This window comes from Megascapheus bottae, chromosome 6, assembly GCF_031878675.1.
Source record: "Megascapheus bottae isolate mThoBot1 chromosome 6, mThoBot2.hap1, whole genome shotgun sequence".
NCBI classification, from domain to species: Eukaryota; Metazoa; Chordata; class Mammalia; order Rodentia; family Geomyidae; genus Megascapheus; species Megascapheus bottae.
In genome coordinates, this window is record NC_143514.1 from 48,822,087 (window position 1) to 48,844,552 (window position 22,466).

The following is a 22,466-nucleotide window of genomic DNA, read 5'->3' on the forward strand; positions in this document are numbered from 1 at the left end:
ACCAGGATTCACATGTGCAGTTCCCAGCCAAGATGTCCTTTCTGAACCCAAGTAACCATAGACAGGCTAAAAATGTATGGATGAAAGCTAAACTTTGGTCCTAGTCCCATCTGACTCTTAACTGATGACTACTTGGTTTGTCCAGTAGTGAAAGTGCCATTTTGCCAGCAGAGTCCCTCTAACACAGTGAAGAGTAGGGTTCAGCCCATGAAGGGGAAGCAGTGAGACAGGCAGAATTCCAGCCAGAGATGGCAGCAGCACAGGAAGAGTGCCATCCTAAGGTACCAGATTTGCCACCAGATGTCATCAGGACCTCTGGCTGTGGTCCAATGTCTGTTACTTGGTTGTGACCAACTAATTTTGACAAGCTAGTTAATCCTGTTAAGTGTTTCTTCATCTATTAGCTGGTAGAAAAACTGTCTACAGGAGGTAGTCCACTCCCCAGCCTTTCCAGAGTTGGGCACATCTTTAGGTTAAGCATTTCTTCCATGGATGTCAAAAAGATTATTTTTAAAAAATTCATGTCTCTTCAGGCTGGCTCTTGCATTTGCTGGAAGCAAATGACAACTAGATAGAAGAAGCTTGGATCTTTGAGTCATGTAGAGAACTACCCACCATCTAAAACCTTACCCTTGGTTATTAAAGGAGCAAGAAATAAACGTGCAGTTGAGACCACTACGTATTTGGGATTATTGTTAGAGTAGTTTAATACCGTAAGTTTTTATGCAAAAACAAAGGAAGGCACAGTGGACATTTCCCTAGAATATGTGTCTTATTCTAAAGTTGGCTTCTCTAGGAAATGCTTTTTCCAGTTTGGATTTGCAAATGAGATTTTGTATATTGTCTCTAAGGGAGAAATGTTTCATGTTCATTAGATCACTATAACAAAATAAGATGACTAACTTACAAAAGAAAGTTTATTTTGGCTGTTTTGGAGGCTCTAACCATCATCCACTAGCTCTTTTGCTTTGGGACTGGGGCAAGAGACCCTGTCATCGTGGGCATGTAATCGAAGAAAATCATTACTTCACAAGACAGAACAAGAGGAAAGCAACAGGAGAGACTGAGGTCCCAAATCCCCTTTGAGGGCATATCTCCAGTGGCTTAAAGACCTCCCAATGTTTACAGTTTCAGCCCTAAATATCACTTGGTACTTGAATAGCATACAACCTGTTACTTAATCCCCATGATTTTTAAACAAAAGGGTTAACTTCCCCATTGTGTAGATGAGGAAAGTGAGGCTCAAGAAGTCAGGTGAGCCAGCTGCCTATGGTCATACCTGTAATCCTAGATAATAGGCTGAGATCTGAGGATCATGGTTCAAAGCTAGCCCAGGCAAAAAAGTCCCTTTGAGCCTCTTCTCACCAATTAACCACACAAAAACCAGAAGTGGCTCAAAATGGTTAGTATGCTATCCTTGAGCAAAAGAGCTCACGGGCAGTGCCCAAGCCCTGAGTTCAAGTCCTACACCCACAAAAATAAAAGTACTATTAAAAAATAGAAGTCAGGCAAGTTGTCTAAAAGTCATGCTGAAGATACTGAGATAGACAAAATCAAGTGCTAGCACAGATGGCCTTTCAGACCAAAGGAAGAGGGGGGCTTTATGTCAGGTACTCAGGGTTCACTGCGCTAACTTAGCTCAGGAGGGAGGTACACTGGTTGTCAGCAGAGTATTCTGCTTTGACCCAGAGCAGTTGCTTCAGTGAGAAACCCCTCTGGCCCAACAGGCGATGTCAAGCTACCAACAGTCATGCCAGGGCTACCACAATTTGTTTACCAAATGCCAACAGTAGGAAAATCAAGCTGGGTGTGGGTGTCTTACACCTGTAATTCTAGCTTCTCAGGTGGCTGAGATGTGAAGACTGCAGTTTATAGCCATCCTGGGTATCTCCAGTTAACCACCAGAAAAAGCAGTAGTAGAGCTGTGGCTCAAAGTGGGAGAGCACTAGCCTAGAGCACAAAAGCTCAGGGACAGTACCTAGATCCTGAGTTCAAACCCCACAATCAAAAGAGGTGGAGGAGGAGGAGCAACAGCATACATATACTGTCATTAATCTCTGGGCAACCCTGAGATGCCTGTAGATTTGACGTGGGTGTAGCCAGTTTGGTCCCTGTGGTTGGATACTACCTGATAGTCAGCAGTCTCCTCTTAGTATGAGGCCCAGCTGAGCTTTCATAAACATCCTGGAATGGCTATAGCATGTTCCTGGACGCCTAAGGCCGCCCTGTGACTTAACGCCATACTCCGCCACCTCCAAGATACCAGCACTCGGGCTTTGAGCAGATGGTGTTCCAGGGAATCATTCACATTCAACCCTCTGGTCCATCTGCTGTCTGTAATTCTTGTATTTAGGTCCCCAGCTGGAAGGTCTCTCTTAACAAAAGATACCTGGCCCTGGCTGTCCCAGCCAGTATTGTGAGATGTAGGCACATGGCTGTAGCAAAGGTGACCTCTCCCTGCCTCTCCCAGGCGGTCTTGCAAGTCTTTTCTCCAAGACAACCTGTTCTCACTACCATCTTCCTGCCTCCAGATTTATCTTCAGGTTTTGGGCCTTCTGGTCACCATAGCTGTCCTTCCCAGGTGGCTTTAAGGATCAGGATCTGAACTGTGATCCACAGTTGGAGGACACTTGCCCTTCGTAAAAGGTGTGATCCGTTCCCTTTAAAAAGACAGAAAACCTGGATGTGATCACTTGGAAGGCATGGGCTTTCACCCACAGGAGCCAAGTGGGTACCTGTTAGCTAGGCTCACAGGGAGTCCTAGACTGGGAGAGAGGACAAAAATGTGCTCCAGGCCTTTCCCAACAAAAGGTCCCATTCTCAGAAAAGACACTCTTTTTTTCCCCACTCATTTCAGCTCATCATGGCACCCAGATAGGTGAGTGAAAGCATCCATTAAAAGATCCACCCTGAGGGGCCTAGTGGTAGACTGCTTGCCTAGCATGCACAAAGACCCGGGTTTGATGTCTTGGTCCCACATACATAGAAAAAGCCAGAAGTGGTGCTGTGGCTCAAGTGGTAGAGCTCTAGCCTTGAGAAAGCCCAAAGACAGCACTCAGGCCCTGAGTTCAAGCCCCAGGACTGGCAAAAAACAAAAACAAACAAAATACCCACCCTGGTAGGGAGATGGGGGACCCAAGAGAGGAGGGAACTTGGCTGAAATCACTCCAAGATTCAAAGTCAGGGCCAGAATCCATGCCTGGACTTCCTGATCTGAGGCCTTTGTTTATCCCATTGCTTTTGCTTTGGCTCTGTCTTGGAAGTAACACCTCTGAGTACTCTGGCCCTCATCCTGTGAACCATTTGGAAGATGACATTCTCTTAGGAAGGACCTTAGCCACCCTGGACAAGCTAGGCTTACTCATCCTCCATGGCCACACTGGCAGCCTGGAACTTCATCCGTCTTTCCAGGCTGAGTTGGGCACTTCTCACTCTACCCTTCACAGTCCCATGGGGTCAGACCACATCCTCTATCACATACAGGATGCTGGAATGCAACACTTCCTTCTGCCCGATTTACCTGTGAACTGCTGAGAGCTTGAACCAAACAGTATTCACTCGGTTGTCTCCTGCCCTCCTTCCCCTTCTTATGGCCACCATTCCTGCATGCCAGGGAGACCCTTCCCCCAACCCATGCAAGGAGCACACTGCGGAGTACAATTTCCCCACTTCTTCCTTACCAGCCCAGAAATATGCTCATCTCGATTCCCACACACCCCATCAAAACACAAAGAGAACAGTAGGAAATAAAGGAAAGAAGGAGAGTAGGAAGGAAAGGAGGGAGGGAGAGAGGAAGTGTGGCCTTTCCTCCGTTCTGCCTCTCTGGAAGTAAGTCCCTTTCTTTTGGGGGATGGGAGGTACTCTATTGTCTCCATGGCAACCACCTGACTTCTGCATGGCACAGCAGCAAATGTGTAGTAGGAGTTGAGGAGGAGTAGCAGGGGACAGACATGTTGAGCTGCCTGAGTTGCACCCATACTTCTACCTCACCAAAGCAGCACACACATCCATCGAGGAGAGGTAAAAAGAAAGGGGTCAGATGAGAGCAGGTAGAGTGAGGACAGGAAGGTGCATCTGGGCAAAGGCCAGCCCTGCTCCCGTCTTCCTGGGCTCACACAACCTTCCCTTCCAATCTCATCTTCCAGAAGGCATCCAAGTGAGGAAACTAGGCATTAGGCGAGCACCCTAGTCCTCCTTCCCATCTGCCTTCTGGGTTTCTGCAGTTGTGGGGAGCAGGTGGAGCACATCTTGAGAAGCTGGAAGTCACTCCGGGGCCCAACTGCTGCCTTCTCTGCTCTGGTGTCCCAGTATCTGGGTTGGTACCAGCAAGTAGGGATTGCTCAACAGATCGAAGGAAGGCAGGTACCAATGCCACATTCCAGCCATGACTTGGTTAAATCATGTTCTCCCTGCCACCTCCAGTTGTCTAACTGAAACTCACTGAAATGAACACTCGCCCTTTGGAGTTCTTGCAAGCAATCCATAATGTAGTACTACAAATAAAGAATGTAATGCACAACCTTTCTTTCTTTCTTTCTTCCTTCCTTTCTTTCTTTCTTTTCTTTCTTTCTTTCTTTTTTTGCCAGACCTGGGCTTGGGCGCAGGGCCTGAGCACTGTCTTTGGACTTTCTCAAGGCTAGAGCTCTACCACTTGAGCCTCAGCACCACTTCTGGCTTTTTTCTATGTATGTGGTACCGAGGAATTGAACCCGGGTCTTTGTGCATGCTAGGCAAGCACTCTACCACTAGGCCAAACTCCGGCCCAAGAATGTAATACACATTCTTTGTTGTCATAAAGATAGACACTTGTGATTTGTATTTCAGATTTGGCAATAATGAATGAGTCTTCTACTAAAATGGTAAAAATACCATGTGTATGTTAAAGTATTTAAAAAGAAGTATACTGGTAACTGACATTTCCTTTGAAATTTATCAAAATAGGGCCGAGTAGAGTGATTATTAAGCATGCATGAAGACCTGGCTTTGATTCCTTGGTACCACATACGTACAAAAAAAAAGCTGGAAGTGGTGCTGTGGCTCAAGTGGTAGAGTACTAGGCTTGAGAGAGCCCAAGGACAGTGCTCAGTCCCTGAGTTCAAGCCCCAGGACTGGCAAAAAAAAATTAAAATAGAAGATGATAGGGAAGGCCGGGAGTTTGGCCTAGTGGTTAAAGTGCTTGCCTAGCATGCATGAAGACCCGGGTTTGATTCCTTGGTACCACATACATAGAAAAAAGCCAGAAGTGGTGCTGAGGCTCAAGTGGTAGAGTTCTAGCCTTGAGAAAACCCAAGGACAGTGCTCAGGCCCTGAGCTCAAGCCCAGGACTGGCAAAAAAAAAAAAAAAAAAGAGTCTAAAAGAAGATGATAGGGAAGATGATGCAGGTCAGTGGTAGAGTACTTGCTTAGCATGTGTAAGACCCTGGGTACTGAAATGCAAAAGATGATTAGTAGATGGGTCGAAAGACACGTAGATAGACATGTTACAGAGTAAGAGGGGTAAAACATTAATAATACGATCTAGCAGAGATATACCTCAAATGGTAGGGGACTTGCCTGGGTTCAATCCCCAATAATTAGAAGGAATTCGATAGAGAGGGCGAGAAGCAAAAGAAAAAGAGAGAGCAAATTTCTCTGTGCAGAACTTGCCACAGGCTGGAGGCAGTTCAGAGGGCCTGCCTAATAAACTCAAGTCCTTGAGTTCAAATCTCAGTGCCACGATTTACCCCTCCTATAAATGAATAAAGTGCAGAATTCCACCAAGGCATAAGCTGCATTGGGACAAGACTGAGATTGCCCAGCAAGGGCAAAGGCAGAATACCAGTCCCCGCCACATTGCTCACCAACTGTGTGACTTTGGGCAAGGTGTTAGCCTTCTTCCCCTCTCCAGCCCTGATCTGATACTTGGCTAAGCACCCAGGACAGCACAGAGGAAAGTGCCTTGACACATTCAACGTCTTTCTTAGGACTGGCCATCAAAGAAGGCAAGTGATCTGTGATCTCTCTCTACTCCCTTCTGAGAGCTACTATTAAGGAATTTTCTAAAAATAAAATTAGAAAGTGAGAGGAGACATGAGAGGACAAAAGAGTTAATGAAGTCTGGGCAGATGGAAGTACCAGGAAGGTCAGCAGAGCCCATGAGGCCAAAGAGCAAGTAGCAGGAAGGCCATTTCCTGCCCTCACATCTCAGGAAGGCCCAGGGACTTCAGGCAGACATGACCCCCACCAGCTCTTCAGCAGGAGGTAGGAGGTCAAATTTAGGCAGGGAGTTTGGCTTAGTGGTAGAGTGCTTGCCTAGCATGCAAGAAGACCCAGGTTCAATTCCTCTATACCACATACATAGAAAAAAGCCAGAAGTGGTGCTGTGGCTCAGGTGGTAGAGCTCTAGCCTTGAGGAAAGCCCAAGGACAGTGCTCAGGCCCTGAGCTCAAGGCCTAGAATTGGCAAAAAAAAAAAAAATAGGTAAGAAAGGGCCGGGAGTTTGGCCTAGTGGTTAAAGTGCTTGCCTAGCATGCATGAAGACCCGGGTTCGATTCCTCGGTACCACATACATAGAAAAAAGCCGGAAGTGGTGCTGAGGCTCAAGTGGCAGAGCTCTAGCCTTGAGAAAGTCCAAGGACAGGGCTCAGGCCTTGAGCTCAAGCCCAGGACTAGCAAAAAAAAAAATAGGTAAGAAAGAAAAAAATCCAACTATCATGAACTTCCAGAATACCAGAGACAAAGGAAGATCCTAGAATTTTCTGGAAAGAAAAGGTAGGTTATGTACAAAGGACGGACAACAAGAATGGCACCCGTCTTCTTCATAACCTCACTGAAAGCTAGGAAGCATGGGGCAAAGCCCTCAAAATTTCTAGAAAGCTATGTCCCACCAAACTCAGGATCAGCTGTACAGGTGAGATACATTTTTAGGCATGGCATCTCTCAAACACCTTGACTCCACTGCCCCTTCCAGGAACCTTCCAGAGCAAATCAATGAGTAAGGCACAGGATGAATTTGATGAAAACAAAATATTTTCAATTACACCCAAAAGCTGGTTTCCCTGGGCAATCTGGCCCCAGCATCTGCTTCTCATGCTCTCTCCACTGTTTCTAGAAAGCCAAAAGCTCATTTCTAAAGTATATGTTTAGTTACAGTTTAGAAGTTTTTACATTGAAATATTATAGCTGATGGCCAACAAAATATGGCAGCTCTATTTGTCAGCTCCTTATAATTTACCATGGTTTCCCATGGATTTCTTTCCTAGGCTTCACAACTTTGTCAGTCATGTGGCTTGAAATCAGGGCCTGGATGCTGTCCCTGTGCTCTTTTGCTCAAGGCCAGCATTCAGCCACTTGAGCCACAGTTTCACCTCTGTTTTTCTTGTGGTTAATTGAAGCTAAGAGTTTCATGGGCTGGGCAAGGTGGCTCACACCTGTAATCCTAGCTACTCAGGAGGCTGAGATCTGAGGATTGCAGTTCAAAACAAGCTGGGGCACTAAAGTCTGTGAGACTCTTATTTCCAGTTAACCACTAAAAAAAAAAAAATGGAAGTGGTGCTATAGCTTAAGGGGTAGGGTAGTAGCCTTGAGCTGAATTGCTCAGGGACAGCACCCAGGCCCAGAGTTCAAGCCCCATGAGCAACAAAAAAAAAAAAAAAAAAAAGTTTCATGGACTTTTCCTGCTCAGGCTGGCTTTGAACTGTGATCCTCAGAGCTCAGCTTCCTGAGTAGCTAGGATTGCAGGCACGAGCCACTGGTGCCTGGCATAACTTCTTAACGTAAGTCTATTAAGCCATTCTCAGCATGAAGAAATAGATTTCCAGGGGCAAAACCACTGAAGGTAGCACCTAGACCATGTGGGTTATAGATGCTGTAGAACAAGTACATTTTCCTTGTCTAGAGTTTTAGATAGCTCACTTGAGTCTCCCCAACTACTGTGTCATTTGCCAGCTAAAGGAAATGAGGCTCAAAGTTCAGCAACAGTCTCCAACTAACATAGCCTGTGCTGTCTCTCCACTGCCTGCACTGTTTGGCTGGCATTGGAGGAAGAGACATGCTCCCTCAGCAACCAAAAGTAAGACTCCCAGCCCACAGTAGGGTCAGTCCTTCCTGCACCCAGACCTTTAACTGGTATTCCAGCTGCACTCACTTCAAGATCTTGTCATGAATTGGGCTGAAATGGTAGCGCTTAGCTGGAGCCAGATACAGGGACCGGTATCGCTGCCTTCTGTCCTTGTTCTCCATCAGTGTTGTGTTGAGGTAGCGGCCCACCGCTACTGGGTTCTGCACCAAGGAGAAAATGGTAGGATTTTAGCAAGCCTGATTTGAGCTCGGGTTTCCTCCCCTTCTGGCCACTATTGTCTACCCCAACCGTTATGAGTAGAATTGTGTCCCACCAAAAAAAAAAAAAAGATTTGCTGCAGTGCCTCGGACTGCAGAGGCAGAAGAGAGTCCTCTGCCCATCACCATGAACCACAACAGCCCCACCCACCCAGTCTCACTTACCCAGCTCCCCATAACCATCGTGGAAGCCTTTGACCTCTTAGATGCCAGGAGGAATGGTGGTGGATTGACATGTTTGATAGTTGTTTCTTGAGGGACCAAGAAACCAGGGCCAGATGTGGCCTAGAGGAAAGGAAGGACATGTGAGAGCCCTGACAATGCTCAGCCTGGAACAGGGCAGTTGACATCATCTGCTCAAGCAGGGCTGAGCCCTGAACCAAGGACAGGGTTGGTGAAGGGGTCCTTGGTGCCCTCAGAACCCATGAACCCACTCGAACCTCCTCAGCCTGATATCTCTACGTCAGGTTTCCAGGAACCCTTCTAGTTGGGCAGGGTCCCTAAGCCCTGGGTTCCAATTCAGCTCTCCCCACCCCAGCAATTTCTTTCTCTAGGGTAGATCCCCCCTGCCCTCCACCCCCACCACCCTCTACCCCTGCCAGCTCCAGACTACTTTCTTTTGGTAAAAGAAAAGTAAAATGCAAATGCTGATCCTGAATTGGAAAATGCCTACTAGGTGTTCAGGCAGGGTTGATTCCCACCTCCAGCATCATTCCACTGTTTCCCATATCCTTCATAGTAGACTCTGCCTTGGGGCCTGACACAGCTCATTACCATCCAGGAAGGATGGCCTGGAACCAGGCAGAGCCTGAGGCTACCTGGTCCAGAACTCATAGAAACACCGCCTAAAACAGTCCCCGAGGCTTCACCCTGGTGAGTCTCCCCTTGGCCTCCCTCTAGTTCTTGAGGGCCAGACCCAGACTGGCTGACACTTCCTAGAAATCAGTCACCATGCTTTGGCTCCAAGCACAGAACAGTATGTAATTCTCTTAAGCACTCACTATCCTCTGAGGCCAGCTGTGCAAAGTAAGCCTGGGAGGGTGATAGGACCAGAGTGACCCAGAAGTGCAGGACCAGGATTGGAGACCAGGTAGATTTTATCTCTAAGACTGTGCTTGTCCCTCTAACACAGCTACCAAAGCCCACCTCCCAAGCCCACCCATAAGAGAACTGTCTTGGGGCCAGAGGGTTGCCTAGTGGTAGAGTGCATGCCTAGCATACATGAAGCCCTGGGTTTGATTCCACATACACGGAAAAAAAACAGGAGTGGTCCTGTGGCTTAAGTGGTAGAGCACTAGCCTTGAGAAAGCCCAAGGACAGTACCTAGGCCCTGAGTTCAAGCCCCAGGACTAGCAAAAAGAAAAAAGAAAAGAGAGTGGGAGGGGAGGGGGAGACTGTCTTCCAAGAGGAAAGTCAGGCCACAGGGCACACTGACTGGGTTTCGAGGGCACTGGCTAAGGGTGGTCCAATAAATCCTCTCTGTTGGGGTTTTCGGGTAACGAGGCAATTTCGAAAAAGTTCCATGCTTCTTCTTGTAACTTGAGTTAAGATCTTCCAGGAAGCTCGTGAAATCTGTTGGTTCCATTGGCTTTTTCTTCTGTGAGGAGAGGGATGGGGGGAGAGAGAGAGGTTATCCCAGGAAAAACAAGAGTTCTCTTTACATCCTCCCAGCAATCAGAGCAGAGCAAGTGGCCACATTCATGGCCCTGTGCCCAGCTGTCCCAGGGTTGATTCCTCTGCCCACCAGCTGGTGAGGTGGAGTCCCTCCACCCCCACATATATGCCATACCCTGACATCAGCTTGCCTTTATCCATTCTTTCTTTCCCTCACTCACTGGCCATTTACTAAACCAGGCAGTGTTCTAAGCAGGAATCATATTTGAACTGCTCAAGAACCTATGTGGCTAGGCACGGGGCTCACACCTATAATCCTAGCAACTCAGGAAACTGAGATCTAAAGAATGATCCTGAGTAGGGAAAAAAGATCCTCAAACTCTCATTTCCAATCAATGGGTTAAAAAAAAAAGCCAGGTGCGGTGGCTCACACCTGTAATTCTAGCTACTCAGGAGGCTGACATCTGAGGATCAAGGTTCAAAGCCAGCCCAGGCACAAAAGGACCTGAGACTCTTATCTCCAATTAGTCTCCAGAACACAGGAAGTGGGGCTTGGCTCAGGTGGTAGCCTTGAGCTGAAGAGCTCAGGGACAGCACCCAAGCGGAGTCCAAGCCCCACGACCCATTAAAAAAGAAAAAGAAAGCTTGAAGTAGAGCTGTGGCTCCAGTGGTAGAGCACCAACTGCAAGGGGGGACAAAAAAAAAAAACCTAAGGGAATATTGAGTCCCTAAGTCCAAGTCAGTACTGGTGTGTGCGCATGCACACAAGTGTAGGTGATTTTCAGGTACTGAAATGACTCTACAGGACAATACAGTTACACCTGTCAGGGCCACAGAATGACTTCCAGCAAGAGTGAATCCCAGGTTTCGAGGTCAAAGCCTATTACCATAGGTTCAATTTCTAGCAAACCCATTCTGCTTTGGTGTGGAATCTTGAGGATATGTGTAAATTTGTTTTGCTAGGAACCTGAACTTATTCTAAGAAATAAGGTCTAGCTGCACACTGATAGCTCATAACTGTAATCCTAGCATCTCAGAAGACTGAGATCTGAGAATCATGGTGCAAAGCCTGCCCAGGAAGGAAGAAAACCAGAAGTAGAGCTGTGGCTCAAAATGGTAAAAATACTAGCCTTGAGTGAAAAAGAGTTCAGGGACAGCACCCAGGTCCCTACTCAAGTCCTGTGACTAACAAAGAGAAGGAAGGGAGGGAGGGAGGCAGGCAGGCAGGCAGGCAGGCAGGCAGGCAGGCAGGCAGGCAGGCAAGTGCTGGTGCCTCATGCCTGTAATCCTAGCTACTTAGGAGTTTGAGATCTGAGGACTGAGGTTCAAAGCCAGCCTGATCAGGAAAGTCCGTGAGACTCTCATCTCCAACAAACTATTCAGGAAAAGCCAGATGTGGCTCAAGTGGTAGAGCTCTAGCCTTGAGTACAAAGAGGCTCAGGGATAGCTCTCAGGCTGGCAAAAATAAAAGAAAGGAAGGAAGGAGAGAGGGAAGGAAGGAAGGGAAGTTAAAACAAAGAAAAAAAAGCAAAAACACATTAAAGGCTATTACTGGGTAGGGTGGAGGCTACCTATAGTGCTTGTGTTAGCAGCTGGTCAGAGGAGATCTAGGGAGTCATAAGTTAGTAGCTCTTTACCAAGAGGCTATATTAACCACCACCCTTCCTGGCTCTGTTCTGGCCTCTGTCACACTTGTCACTCTGACAATTTTTAAGTTCCACAAAGATGCTTCAACTATTAACAGGCCTAATTGTCTGCTCTGACTGATACACAGAGGGGAAAGAAAACTTTAGGGTTTTAGACAGACAGCAAATATAAGAAGCATCCAGAAAGCAAAGCATAGTCATAAAATCTCATGAGAAGAAATTGAATGAGACAGGCAAGGTAAAGTTCTACCTTGGTTTCCCCTCTCAGCCCTCTAGGTCTTGAACAAAGCCCTTTGCCTAACCCAGCCATCCTACCTCTATACTCATAAAGCCAGAAAGATATTTCTTCCAAAACTGCAGGACACCACACCTGTGTCGAGCCCCACATCACAGCCTGTCCACACCTTCGGTGCAATTCATGCAGGATCAAGGAAAGAACTGGCTATGCAATCAGAAGGATATGCTTGGGTTCAAATCCCAGCTCTGCCTCTCACCAGCTACCTGGCCAACCTGTTTCCTTGCCTTACTGAGCAGAGGGCCAAGTGAACCAGTTGTGGGACAGGACATTTTGTAAAACACATACCTGCGTAGAGTAATGCCCATAAGGCAAAGGCTCGCTTCGATCACCAGAGAAGATGTCATAAGGGCCACGAGGGCTGGTGGTTTTTTTCAGGAATGATGTGATGCCATCTTTGATGGTGTAGGTGCCAGGTCCCAGACCACTCCCCTAGAGACAAAAGAGGTGAAGAGGCCTGCAGGATAGCTGCAAGAGGCAGGGCACCCTGAAATCCCCCTCCCAGCACTATATGGGGAGACCTGGCGAGGTGAATGGTACCAAGTAATCCATGGAGAGTGGCTTTTTGGACATCCTGCACATGAGGCCCTCGGAATGTGACCGGTTCCAGGCGTTTTCCTCCAGCCTCGTGTATGGGTTGCCCCTTTCCCCATAATTCCCAGGGCCTGGGTAGAAGTTCTGTGATGCAGAAGTGAGAACATAAGGGCCATCAGTGCTGGTTTTTCAGAGGAAGAGCCACCTGAGATCCCCACCCCCAAGAGGGAAATGAGATCTTCAGGTTGTTCCTGAGTTACAACCTCTAACATACAGCCTTGTCTGCTCTGATCCTCCTCCACTGACCACACCTTCAACCCAAGTTCAGCTCCATCACCAGTCCTCTTCAGCCTGTCCTATTTGTGTCTTTCTGCTACTATAGCTCATGCTTCAGCCAGTGTGGGCTCCATGCTACTACCCAAGCACAGGCCCTTTTGCCCCACTGGTCAGCCCTGGCTTGCTACCGCAACTACGGCCACTCAAAATCCTGCCCACTTTGCCTCAGAAACCTACCAATGCTGGGTGCTGGTGACTCAAAGCCTGTAATCCTAGCTACTTGGGAGGCTGAGATCTGAATAGCAAGGTTCAAAGCTAGCCCAAGAAGGAGTCTGTGAGAATCTGATCTTCAATTAACCTCCAAAAATGCCAAAAGTGGCTCCAGTGGTTTATGCCTTAAACTCAGTGTCCAATCCCTGAGTTCAAGCTCCAGTACCAAAAATAAGAGGGGGGGGGTGGAGAAAGAGGGGGTGGGGAGGGAGGGAAGAAGGAGATCCGATTAATCCTCAAAGCCCTTCAGGCACCATCTCTCCTGTGACCACACCTTCCCTCCCCTATCTGCTCCCAGACCCCATCAATCCCCTGCTTGGCATGTGCTTCCAAGAGTGCTTCCATGGAACAGAATTATCTAGAGGCCTGGGTTCCGATTCCGACTTTAATGCTTTTGACATATGTGAGCCGGGGCCTTGAGCTTCAGTCCACCATGGTGACACAGAGATGATCTTCCAGGGAGTGATGGTGAAGCTGAACAGCATTTCTAAAAGCTCCTGGAATGCCTAGCACATTAGTCACGGTGTTGGGGACAGCAGAGGTGAAGAATGACCATCAGGCACCTGGACTGAGTGCTCAGGGTGGGAGTGTGTTCTTCATGAGCCGGCTGTATGTGGGGAGGTGTCTGGGTGGGCATCCTTAGGTGAAATACGGCAGAATTTGGCCTGCTAGTCTGCACCTTCTAGCCACATGGGGTCGCTGTCATTCCATAGATAGCTCAGCTCAGCCCATCTCTGGACCCTGGAACTAGCCCCAAGGAAAGCCAGACTGGACAAAGAGGCAGGGGCCTCTGCTGGCCACTGAAAGCAGCATATTTGTTTATCTCTAGAGTAATGGGACTATGCCTTGCCTCTGTTGAAGAATAGGGATATCCTGGTAGGTTCTAGGGAACATTTCCAGGAATTCAGGAAGCTGGGCCCCTAAATGGTATGCTGTATTAGAAGACCTCAACATCTGGGCCCTGGTGCCAACTCAATGAGACCAAGCTGATATGGTTAGTCCTCATCACACAGGAGTCTGAGCCTCAGAGAGGCAAACCACATCTGCTCCCACCTCCAGTAAGGGCCCCTGGGGTCTCGGGCAGCCAGTATCGCAAGTCCTGGAGGGACCTCCCATTCCACGAGTTCCCAGACAGCACCAGACCTAGAGCTGGGTGCTTTGTAGCAACAATCACATTTTTCTCCCCTTTCAGAAATTCTGTCATTTCAGAGATTCTGAAATTTGGCTGGTGTGGATGTATTACTGAGCTTTGAATTCAAATCCACAAGTTCTGGAGACCGAATGATTATCTTGGGGATGAGAATGGATACATAGTTACTTCTTAAAAAGTTGTTGCTTAAAGAATGAGAAGAGTCTCCCAAAAATGCTTCCCTCAGGCAAGAGTTCCAGTGCTTAGGGTTGGGGACACAGGAAAGAGGGTGTCAGACATAAACCCTGAGATTAGCACAGTCCTCCAAAAATGAAGGGAGCACTGCCCCCATGGAAATGCAGTAGTACACCTTGGACACCTGCAGCCACCTTCTAGCTATGTGACCTGAGAGGGATGGTTAGCAATCTCTGTGCTTCAGGTTTGTCTGTAAAGTGGACACAACAGTAGTAACCTGTTTCCTGGGCTGTCCTGAGGTCTAGGTTACCAAGTGCTGGGCTAAATGCCAGCTACTATTATCTTAGATCGGAAGGTAATGACTCCTTTAAAATACCTCCAGGCGTCCCTGTTCTATGTGGCAGTCACACTCTTCACCTGAAGATGCACCTGTTCAGAATGTCAGAGGATGCCACATTCCTACATTTCTGGGGGATAGGGAACATGCTCAGGCTTTAGGACTGAACATTCTGCCGTTTGGATCCCAGTTTTCTCCTTGTCAGTTTTGCAGTCCAGGGCAAATTACTTATCCTCTCTGCTCCTGTAGGCCCTGAAGTGATTGTAAACACTTATTTCATGACAACTGTATGCCTAGCACTACAGAGACTTTAAAATGTCATGGGGAATAGGCTGTGCAGATTCGCGCCCACACTCTGGGGCGTGGGGTAGAGGTGAAACACTAATCGCCCAACTACAATAGGGACTCCCAGGAGGGGAGCAGGCCCTGAGTAGATCCAGAGGCTTCTGAAAGCTGAGAGCTACAGGGTGAGCAGGAGAGCCTGAGGCCAGGAGGCTTCAAGCTGAGGAAGAGGATTCCTAGCAGAGAGCTGCAACAGGGGAAAGCCTAGGAAAGACCATGGCACATCCTGTAGTTGAGTTCAAGAACAAAAACAGGAGGGCACTCAGTAAATGGTAGCACTCTCTGCTGAGGTATGGGGAGTGACTACCTCTCTCCTCACCTGGGGCCTCATTTGTCCTCCTGCAAAGTGATCACTGTACCCTACGCTTTCTTGCAGCCCTTCTCAGCCAGTACCTCTCCCTGCATGTCTGCAACTGCCCTCCTAGCCCTGACCCCCACAAGCAGATGCTCCCCCACCCAGAAAACCAAGCAGGCCTTTGGGTCCAAACCCTCAGCATCCCTCCCACAGCGCTTGGAATGACCCCTGAAGGAGCCATCCCTGCTTCAAGGGCCTCAAAACCCACCTACTCTTCCTGCTCTCTTCCTTTTCTTGCCTGGCTGGCTGGATGCATAGATGAAGAAACTTGATAAGTACCTATTATCTGCCTGACTCTATGCTTGGACCTAGGGAAGAACCAGACACATCCTTGTTGAGGTATAGACAGCCCAGGAGCTCTGAGGAGCCCAGAGGAGAGCCTGGCCAAGCCTGCAGAGGAATTGGTACAAACAAGGAAAGGTGTTTCTGGCTGTGTGCTATGCACAGAGGGCAGAGGATAGAAGGGGTCTTTCTCTGCAGTTTAGAACACCTACCCCAATGAGGCCTCGGAAGCGGATCTCCCCAGAGCTGAGAAGCCCCCGAGTGCTACATGGTTTCTGCTGTAGCTCTTCTAGGAAGTCTTTGAAGTTGTAGTAGCCAGGTCCTAAGTTCTTCTCCTACCCCAAGAGAAGAGAGCATAAGATGGAAATTGAGAAGCAGGAAATGTCCACACAGGAAGGGGCCCAAGGGATGATGTCTTCTTCCAGGATGAGCTGCTTGGAGCAGCCAAATCTGGGAAGCATGGCCCGAGAAAGGAGGGAGTGAGAGCCAGCAGTCTCACCTGTTTATGTCTCTCTTTCATGATGGCCTGGTATTGAAAATGAGGCAACTTGGTCAGCCTGGTAGCTTCCAGGGCCCGGGCCCAGCCTGTACCCATTTCTTTCTTCAGCTTCTTTTTACTGAAGCAGGTCTCTGTGGAGTTGTAGACCCCAGGTCCTATATGGGACTGAGTTAGAACATTGTCAGAACTGGACCACCACACACACCCAGTCCATCTTTAGAGCAAACTCCATACCCACCCAGTCTTTCTGCACCAAACTACCTTGAGTTAGGGGCTAAGCAATCCCCCAGCACGGATCTTGACATTTGGGCACTTGGCATTCCAGGTACAATCCTGGACCTCCTCTGTCACTGGCCCTGTCACACAGTGGCCAGGAGCTAGGAATAGGATCCAGGTCTTTATAGCCTCCCCCTACCAAACAAAAAAAAAGTCTGCTATTTTCACTACAGCAACCTAACTCCAGATCAAGCTCATGCCGGGGGCTGCAGGTATGGAGAAAGGAAGAGGAGAGAGAAGAGGAAGAGTGGGAAAGGAAAGGAAGAAGGAAGGGAGGAAACCCTCACACACACAGCTCAGCTCACTCACTGAGATGGGCTGCTTGGAAGAGCAAAACCCAGACTAGGTGGGGGAAGTCGAACCCCCAAGGACTCACCTGATCCACAGAATAATGTCTGGAATAGGGTGCCTCTGTGAAGGTGCTGAGTTTCTTTCTTTGGGGATAAATACCAGAGACATCAAACCTAGGGAGACACGAGGCCCACTGAGCACAATGCCTAGCATTGGGCCCTGGTGTGGGCAGTCTTATAGGATGAGCGAGCCACTCTCCCCAAGCAGGTGACTTCGGAGCTGGCCATGAAGGTTGAACAACAGGGCTGCAGTAACTTGAACCATCCAGGTGACTCCACCCCACACCCGTGCCACTTCACCCTTCAGCTCCTCCACTCAGCTTAGTTTGTTGCCAACGGCCCCATTTCCACTAGACTTCATGTATATGCATGTGTGTGTGTTATGCTACCTATTATATACAGTGTATTTTAGGTATACTTTATCTGTAATGCATATTGTGTGTATGTGTTTGAAACAGTTTCCCTATGTAGCCCAGAGTAGCCTTGAACTCAAGATCCTGTTGCCTCATTCTCCTTTGTGCTAGAATTACAAACCACATCTGGTTTGTAGATAGCTTTAGTATTCTATGGTTTTTTTCCTACCTCACCCCTCTCCCATAGAATGCAAACTATCAAATACACACAATACATCTGAAGAAAGATAAGACAATTGAGTGAACTTTCACCACAACCTTTTCTTGGGGTGGAGGGCAGTACTGCCAATCCTGAGGCTTGAACTCAGGGCCTTGGCATTTCCCCTAAGTTTCTTTTGCTCAAGGTTAGCTCTCTACCACTTGGGCCACAGCACCACTTCTGGCTTTTTCTGTTTTTGTGGTACTAAGGAATGGAACCCAGAGCTTCATGAATGCTAGGCAAGCACTCAACCACTAAGCCACATTCCCAGCCCCACCCTCAACTTTTTAACTAAGTAACCTATTATGTGCCAGATCACCTGGCCTCTCTCTAAACTTGGCACATAGTAGGTGCTCTGGACCTGATATTCAAGGATGCACTAAGGAAGTGGGAAAGAAAATCGTTGGGTTTTTTTTGTTGTTGTTGTTGTTTCATTTGTTTGTTTGTTTTTTAAAGCCAGGGCAGCGGGAGAAGAAGTGGAGGGGTCCAGCTCTTCTTACTGCCAACCCACCCCTCCACTTCCCTCCTCCTCAAAACTACATCCCTGGTGGGGGGGGGAGGAAGCTAACCATCCCCAGCCCCCAGGAGGAGGGGCTGGGGGCAGGCAGAGGCTGCCTTAGAACATGAGTGCCAGGATGCAGATGGGCCGCACCTGTGGCTTTGCACCCCGAAGGGGCGCCCCTCCGAACCACTTGAAGGTGGAGGTCATGGTGCCGGTGATGGTGGGGCACCAGCCACGAGATCCGGGCAGCCTGACTTCAGCCTGCTCAGCCCCATGGCACCCTTCCCACCCCCCACCCCCGCGCTGGCCCCGCCCACCGCGTTGCCACGGCAACCAGAGACTTGTGATTCTCTGCGTCGGCGCCACGTGGCGTCCCCAGCCCCTCCCATAAGTGTTCATTCATTTGTGTATTTTCCAGGCTGCCTTGCCAGAGAGCCTTCCCTGGAGACTTAATTGACCCTCCTGGCGTTTAATGTGGAGGAGCTGTTTGGTCTGATCGTTTGCTGAGAATTTGTTTTGTTGGGGGTGAGACCAGACTGAGGAGGTGCCTGGTAACATTCGCCTCGGGATGAGATGTAACCAAGGTCCGGAGGGGCACGGGTTTGGGCAAAATGACACTCCCACAATGGAGGGAAGGAGAAAATAGGGGTAGGGAAAGGAGATAGGAGCATGGTCAGGTTGGAGAAGTGAGCGGAGGGTGACAGGGTTATCCTCATCTGTCCCTCACACACCTAAATGTCCCCTGTGGACAGACACTATGCAGCATGTGGCCCCTACCCTGAAAGTCTAGGAAGGAAACAACGACCTCACAGTGTGGTCAGGCCCAGGAGAGAGCTGAGGGTGGGTCAGCCGAGAATTCCTGGAGGAGGAGAATTCCACCCTTACCACTGAAGCATGGGTGACTTGCAAGGTGAAGAAAGGAGTTCAGAGTGTGCATCTCCAACAGGACATGGTCAGCTCTCTCCCTTCTTCCCGGATTCCCCTTTCCCCACACACCATGGTTGTACCTAACTGAAATAGCATCTCCATGATTGTTTATTATCTCCACATGGGCCTTAGCAAAAGTGGAATTGAGATCTCCGTCTCATTTTTATTTTTATTTTGGTGGGGGTCATAGGATTTGAACTCAGGGCTCAGGTGCTATCTCTGAGCTCTTTCTCTCAAAGCTAGTACTCTACCACTTTCAGCACAGTGCTACATCCAGTTTTCTGGTGGTTCACTGGAGATAAGAGTCTCATGGACTTTCCTGCCTGGACTGGCTTTGAATTGCGATCCGAGATCTCAGCCTCCTGAGTATCTGGGATTACAAGCATGAGCCACCAGCTCCCGCTTCCATCCAATTTTTGATGACCCAGTTGAAGCCATAGAGGTAGGATAGGTTCTGGAGCAGAGGTGCACAGTGGGTTTTCTGGCAGGCCCCATCCAATGCCCTTCTGACACCCAGAGTCAGTATTTAATAAATATTTCCCCGCACACCCACCTACAGCCCAGAATTGGATTTGCAGTCTCCATGCTCTTTGGGACACATGGCAATGGCTGCCATGTGTATCACTGAACTGATGGGCAGAAACCTGAGGCCTCAGGATCAGATACCCTGACTCATCCACTGTCCCTCCGCATGGGACAAGTCATTTCCTTCTCTGCTTTAGCATTCTTACATGGAGTGATCGATCTCCACAGACTGCTGTGAAAACGAGACGACTCTATTTTGGTGACACTTAAACACAGCAAGACCTTGGTAAGGTCCCTAGTCCTTGGAAAAGGACCTGGTAGAGGCCCACAGAAAGACTGTATCTTATCCTCTTCCTGATACAGTACCACATAGTAAGTGCTCAGTAAATATTTGTTAAGTGACAAGAGCGAATGTCGTCCAATATCCAGTCACCCCAAAGGGGTATCCCCAAAGGAATCCATGACTGGATTCTGCTCTGCTGCTTCCTAGTTGGTGACCTCGAGCAAGATACCCTCACCAAGCATCAGTTTCCTCCCCTGGAATAGACACGTGTCTGGAGGAAAGTTTTCAAGGTGTCCAGGAAGTGTTGGATACATACACTTACACACTGGGAACCCTTCCACCACCCTAGGTCTGCTCGGGAATCCTTGGGGGTCCAATCCTTTCTGCAGCTGCTGAGCTGCTTTGCTCCCACACTGATTCCTTGGCTCTGGGACTCGTGGAGGAGTGACAAGGACAAAAGCCAAGGTCCACCAAGACTTAGTGGGCAGGCAGGCCAGAACAGGCCATGGCCAGTCAACTGCGCAGCAAGGGCACCTGTCCTAGGCAGCCCAACACTGCCCCACCGTAAACTAGTTCCTGGTCTGCAGAACAAGCTTATTCTCTCTGGCAGATATTGTCCCAGCTTCCCCATCCTCCTAGTGCAGAAGAGGGAACTTGGGATTACAGGTGAGGCTCAGGTGGCAGAAAGAACAGCAGCCATGAGCAAAAGCATTGGACACGAATTCCAGTCTTGGTCATGGACAAAAAAGAAAGGAAGGAAGGAAGGAAGGAAGGAAGGAAGGAAGGAAGGAAGGAAGGAAGCGAGAGAGAAAGAAAGAAAGAAAGAAAGAAAGAAAGAAAGAAAGAAAGAAGGGAGGGAGGGAGGGAGGGAGGGAGGGAGGGAAGGAAGGAAGGAAGGAAGGAAGGAAGGAAGGAAGGAAGGAAGGAAGGAAGGAAGGAAGGAAGGAAAGAGAACTAAGGCCTAGACAGAGAGATCCCTTGCCCCGGCCATATATAGTAAGGCACAGGAGCACAGGGCACACTGGAGACAATATTTAAGAGCTCCCTTTGGCCTTTTCTGCTTCTGAAACATACACACCTCCAACCTCATGCTCTCCTTTCCTCCCAACTTCTACTAATCTTCTGGGAGTCAGCCCACCCATCAGCTTGCATATTATAGATAGTAGAAAATACTCATGTTTGTAAGGATATAGAAATATTGAAATGTGGCTTATTGCTGGTAGGAAAATAAAAATGGTTTATCTGTGGGAAAACAGCACAGTGAAATAAAAGGAAAGAGCACAGTGGTTTCTTAGGGAATAAAATAGCAGTATTGCATGATCCAGCAAATCTGCTTCGAGATACCTACCCAGAAGAAATCAAAGGCAGGGCCCGAACATATATTTGTATAATAATGTAACCCTATTCGCAACAGCAATGTTCATAGAAGCCACAAGGTGGTAGAAACCCACATGAATGCCAGCAGATGAATGGATAAGCAAAGCCTGGCACGACCTTATAAAGAAAGGATATTTGTCGGGTGCTGGTGGCTCACACCTGTAATCCTAACTACTCAGGAGGCTGAGAGCTGAGGATCGTGGTTCAAAGCCAGCCTGGGCATGAAAGTTTGTGAAACTCTTATCTCCAATTAACCACCAGAAAACCGGAAGTGTCCCTGTGGTTCTAGTGGTAGAGTGATAGCTCAGGGGCAGTGCCCAGGCCCAGAGTTCAAGCCTTCCCCCGCCAAAAAAGATATTTGACATGTGCTTTAACAGGTGAGAAAAGGTTCATTTCATGAACAACAATTTATAGTAATTTTTAAAATTAAAAATGACAAATTGTAATAAATGTTATATCTATAAAATAATAAGTGAGCAATGGCACCACAGTCTCGATTTGTTTTTAATGTCAGTAGTAGGGCTAGAATTCAGGGCCTTCTCAAGATTTATGCTTTACCACTGGAGCCACAGCCTACCTCTGGCTTTTTGGTGATTAACCGGAGGTAAGAGTCTCACAAACTGTTCTGCTTCAGCAGACTTCTCCACTTCTGGGAGCAAGAATGGTAAGAGGGGTGCAGGGTCCAGACCTGCCATATAAACCAGCCTAGGAGGATTCAGAACTGCGGCAGAGAGCATGACCACCTGTAGGCTAGCAGTCAGGAGACTTCCACAGGCCTGGGAGCCAGACTGGCCAGAGCAAAAGAAACTAGAACTCCAGGCAGGTGTAGGGTGAAGCATGAGCAGATGGGAGAGGCATCGAGCTGAGACCCACCCAGAGTGGCCACTTATGGTTTTGCCTGTGACATCTCCCTGCCCTGGGGTGGGGAGGAGCTAGCACCCTCATGTCACAGAAGGGGAAAGTAGGAAACAGGACAAATCACACATTATTCAGGCTGGACTAGTGAAATGAGAACTGGCACCCAGAAGCCACCGTCTTTCCACCAAGGACCACTGTTGAGCAGACAGGATGTAGAGAAATCCCAAGTGGAAAGTATGGGAATAATGGCTGGAGAACCCAGGTGAGAGGGGAGGGGCTCTGCTGAGAGGCAGAACACTGGGGAAATGCCAGGGGTGAGGGGGTGGGGTTGCAGTGGAGGGGACGGGGCAGCTCCACTTCCTCAGCTGCAAAGTCAGCTCTGGCTTTGCTGACAGGGCAGGGCGGAGCCGCCTAGAAGGAAGGCACCTGGGTGATGGCGGGCAAAGCTGGGCTTCCAGACCTCGGGGGTGCACGCCCCAGCTCTGTGACCTGGGCAAGCAGTTTCCTCATCTGCTGAGCAGAGTGAAAACTTCTCCCTTTTGCCTCGTGCACCCGGATTTGTGCGGCTCGCATTTGGCAATGCACCTGTTTTTCTGGCACACCTGGTTGTGCAAGGCTGTGTCTAGCTGAGCAGCGAAAGCGGAAACACCTGTAGGGCACTCCTTG

General features: G+C 48.7%; 1 protein-coding gene across 1 annotated transcript; it reads right to left on the reverse strand.

Moving 5' to 3' along the window:
• Nucleotides 1-2,214: 2,214 nt before the first annotated feature.
• Cimap2 (ciliary microtubule associated protein 2) lies at nucleotides 2,215-18,099 on the reverse strand. The gene is given in 11 exon segments (XM_090333742.1): nucleotides 2,215-2,660; nucleotides 8,126-8,259; nucleotides 8,482-8,601; nucleotides 9,752-9,913; nucleotides 12,160-12,303; nucleotides 12,412-12,549; nucleotides 15,804-15,926; nucleotides 16,091-16,255; nucleotides 16,743-16,830; nucleotides 17,981-18,003; nucleotides 18,005-18,099. Coding segments are annotated over 11 exon segments (1,203 nt in total). The 5' UTR covers nucleotides 18,038-18,099; the 3' UTR covers nucleotides 2,215-2,587.
• Between the last annotated feature and the right edge of the window lie 4,367 nt (nucleotides 18,100-22,466).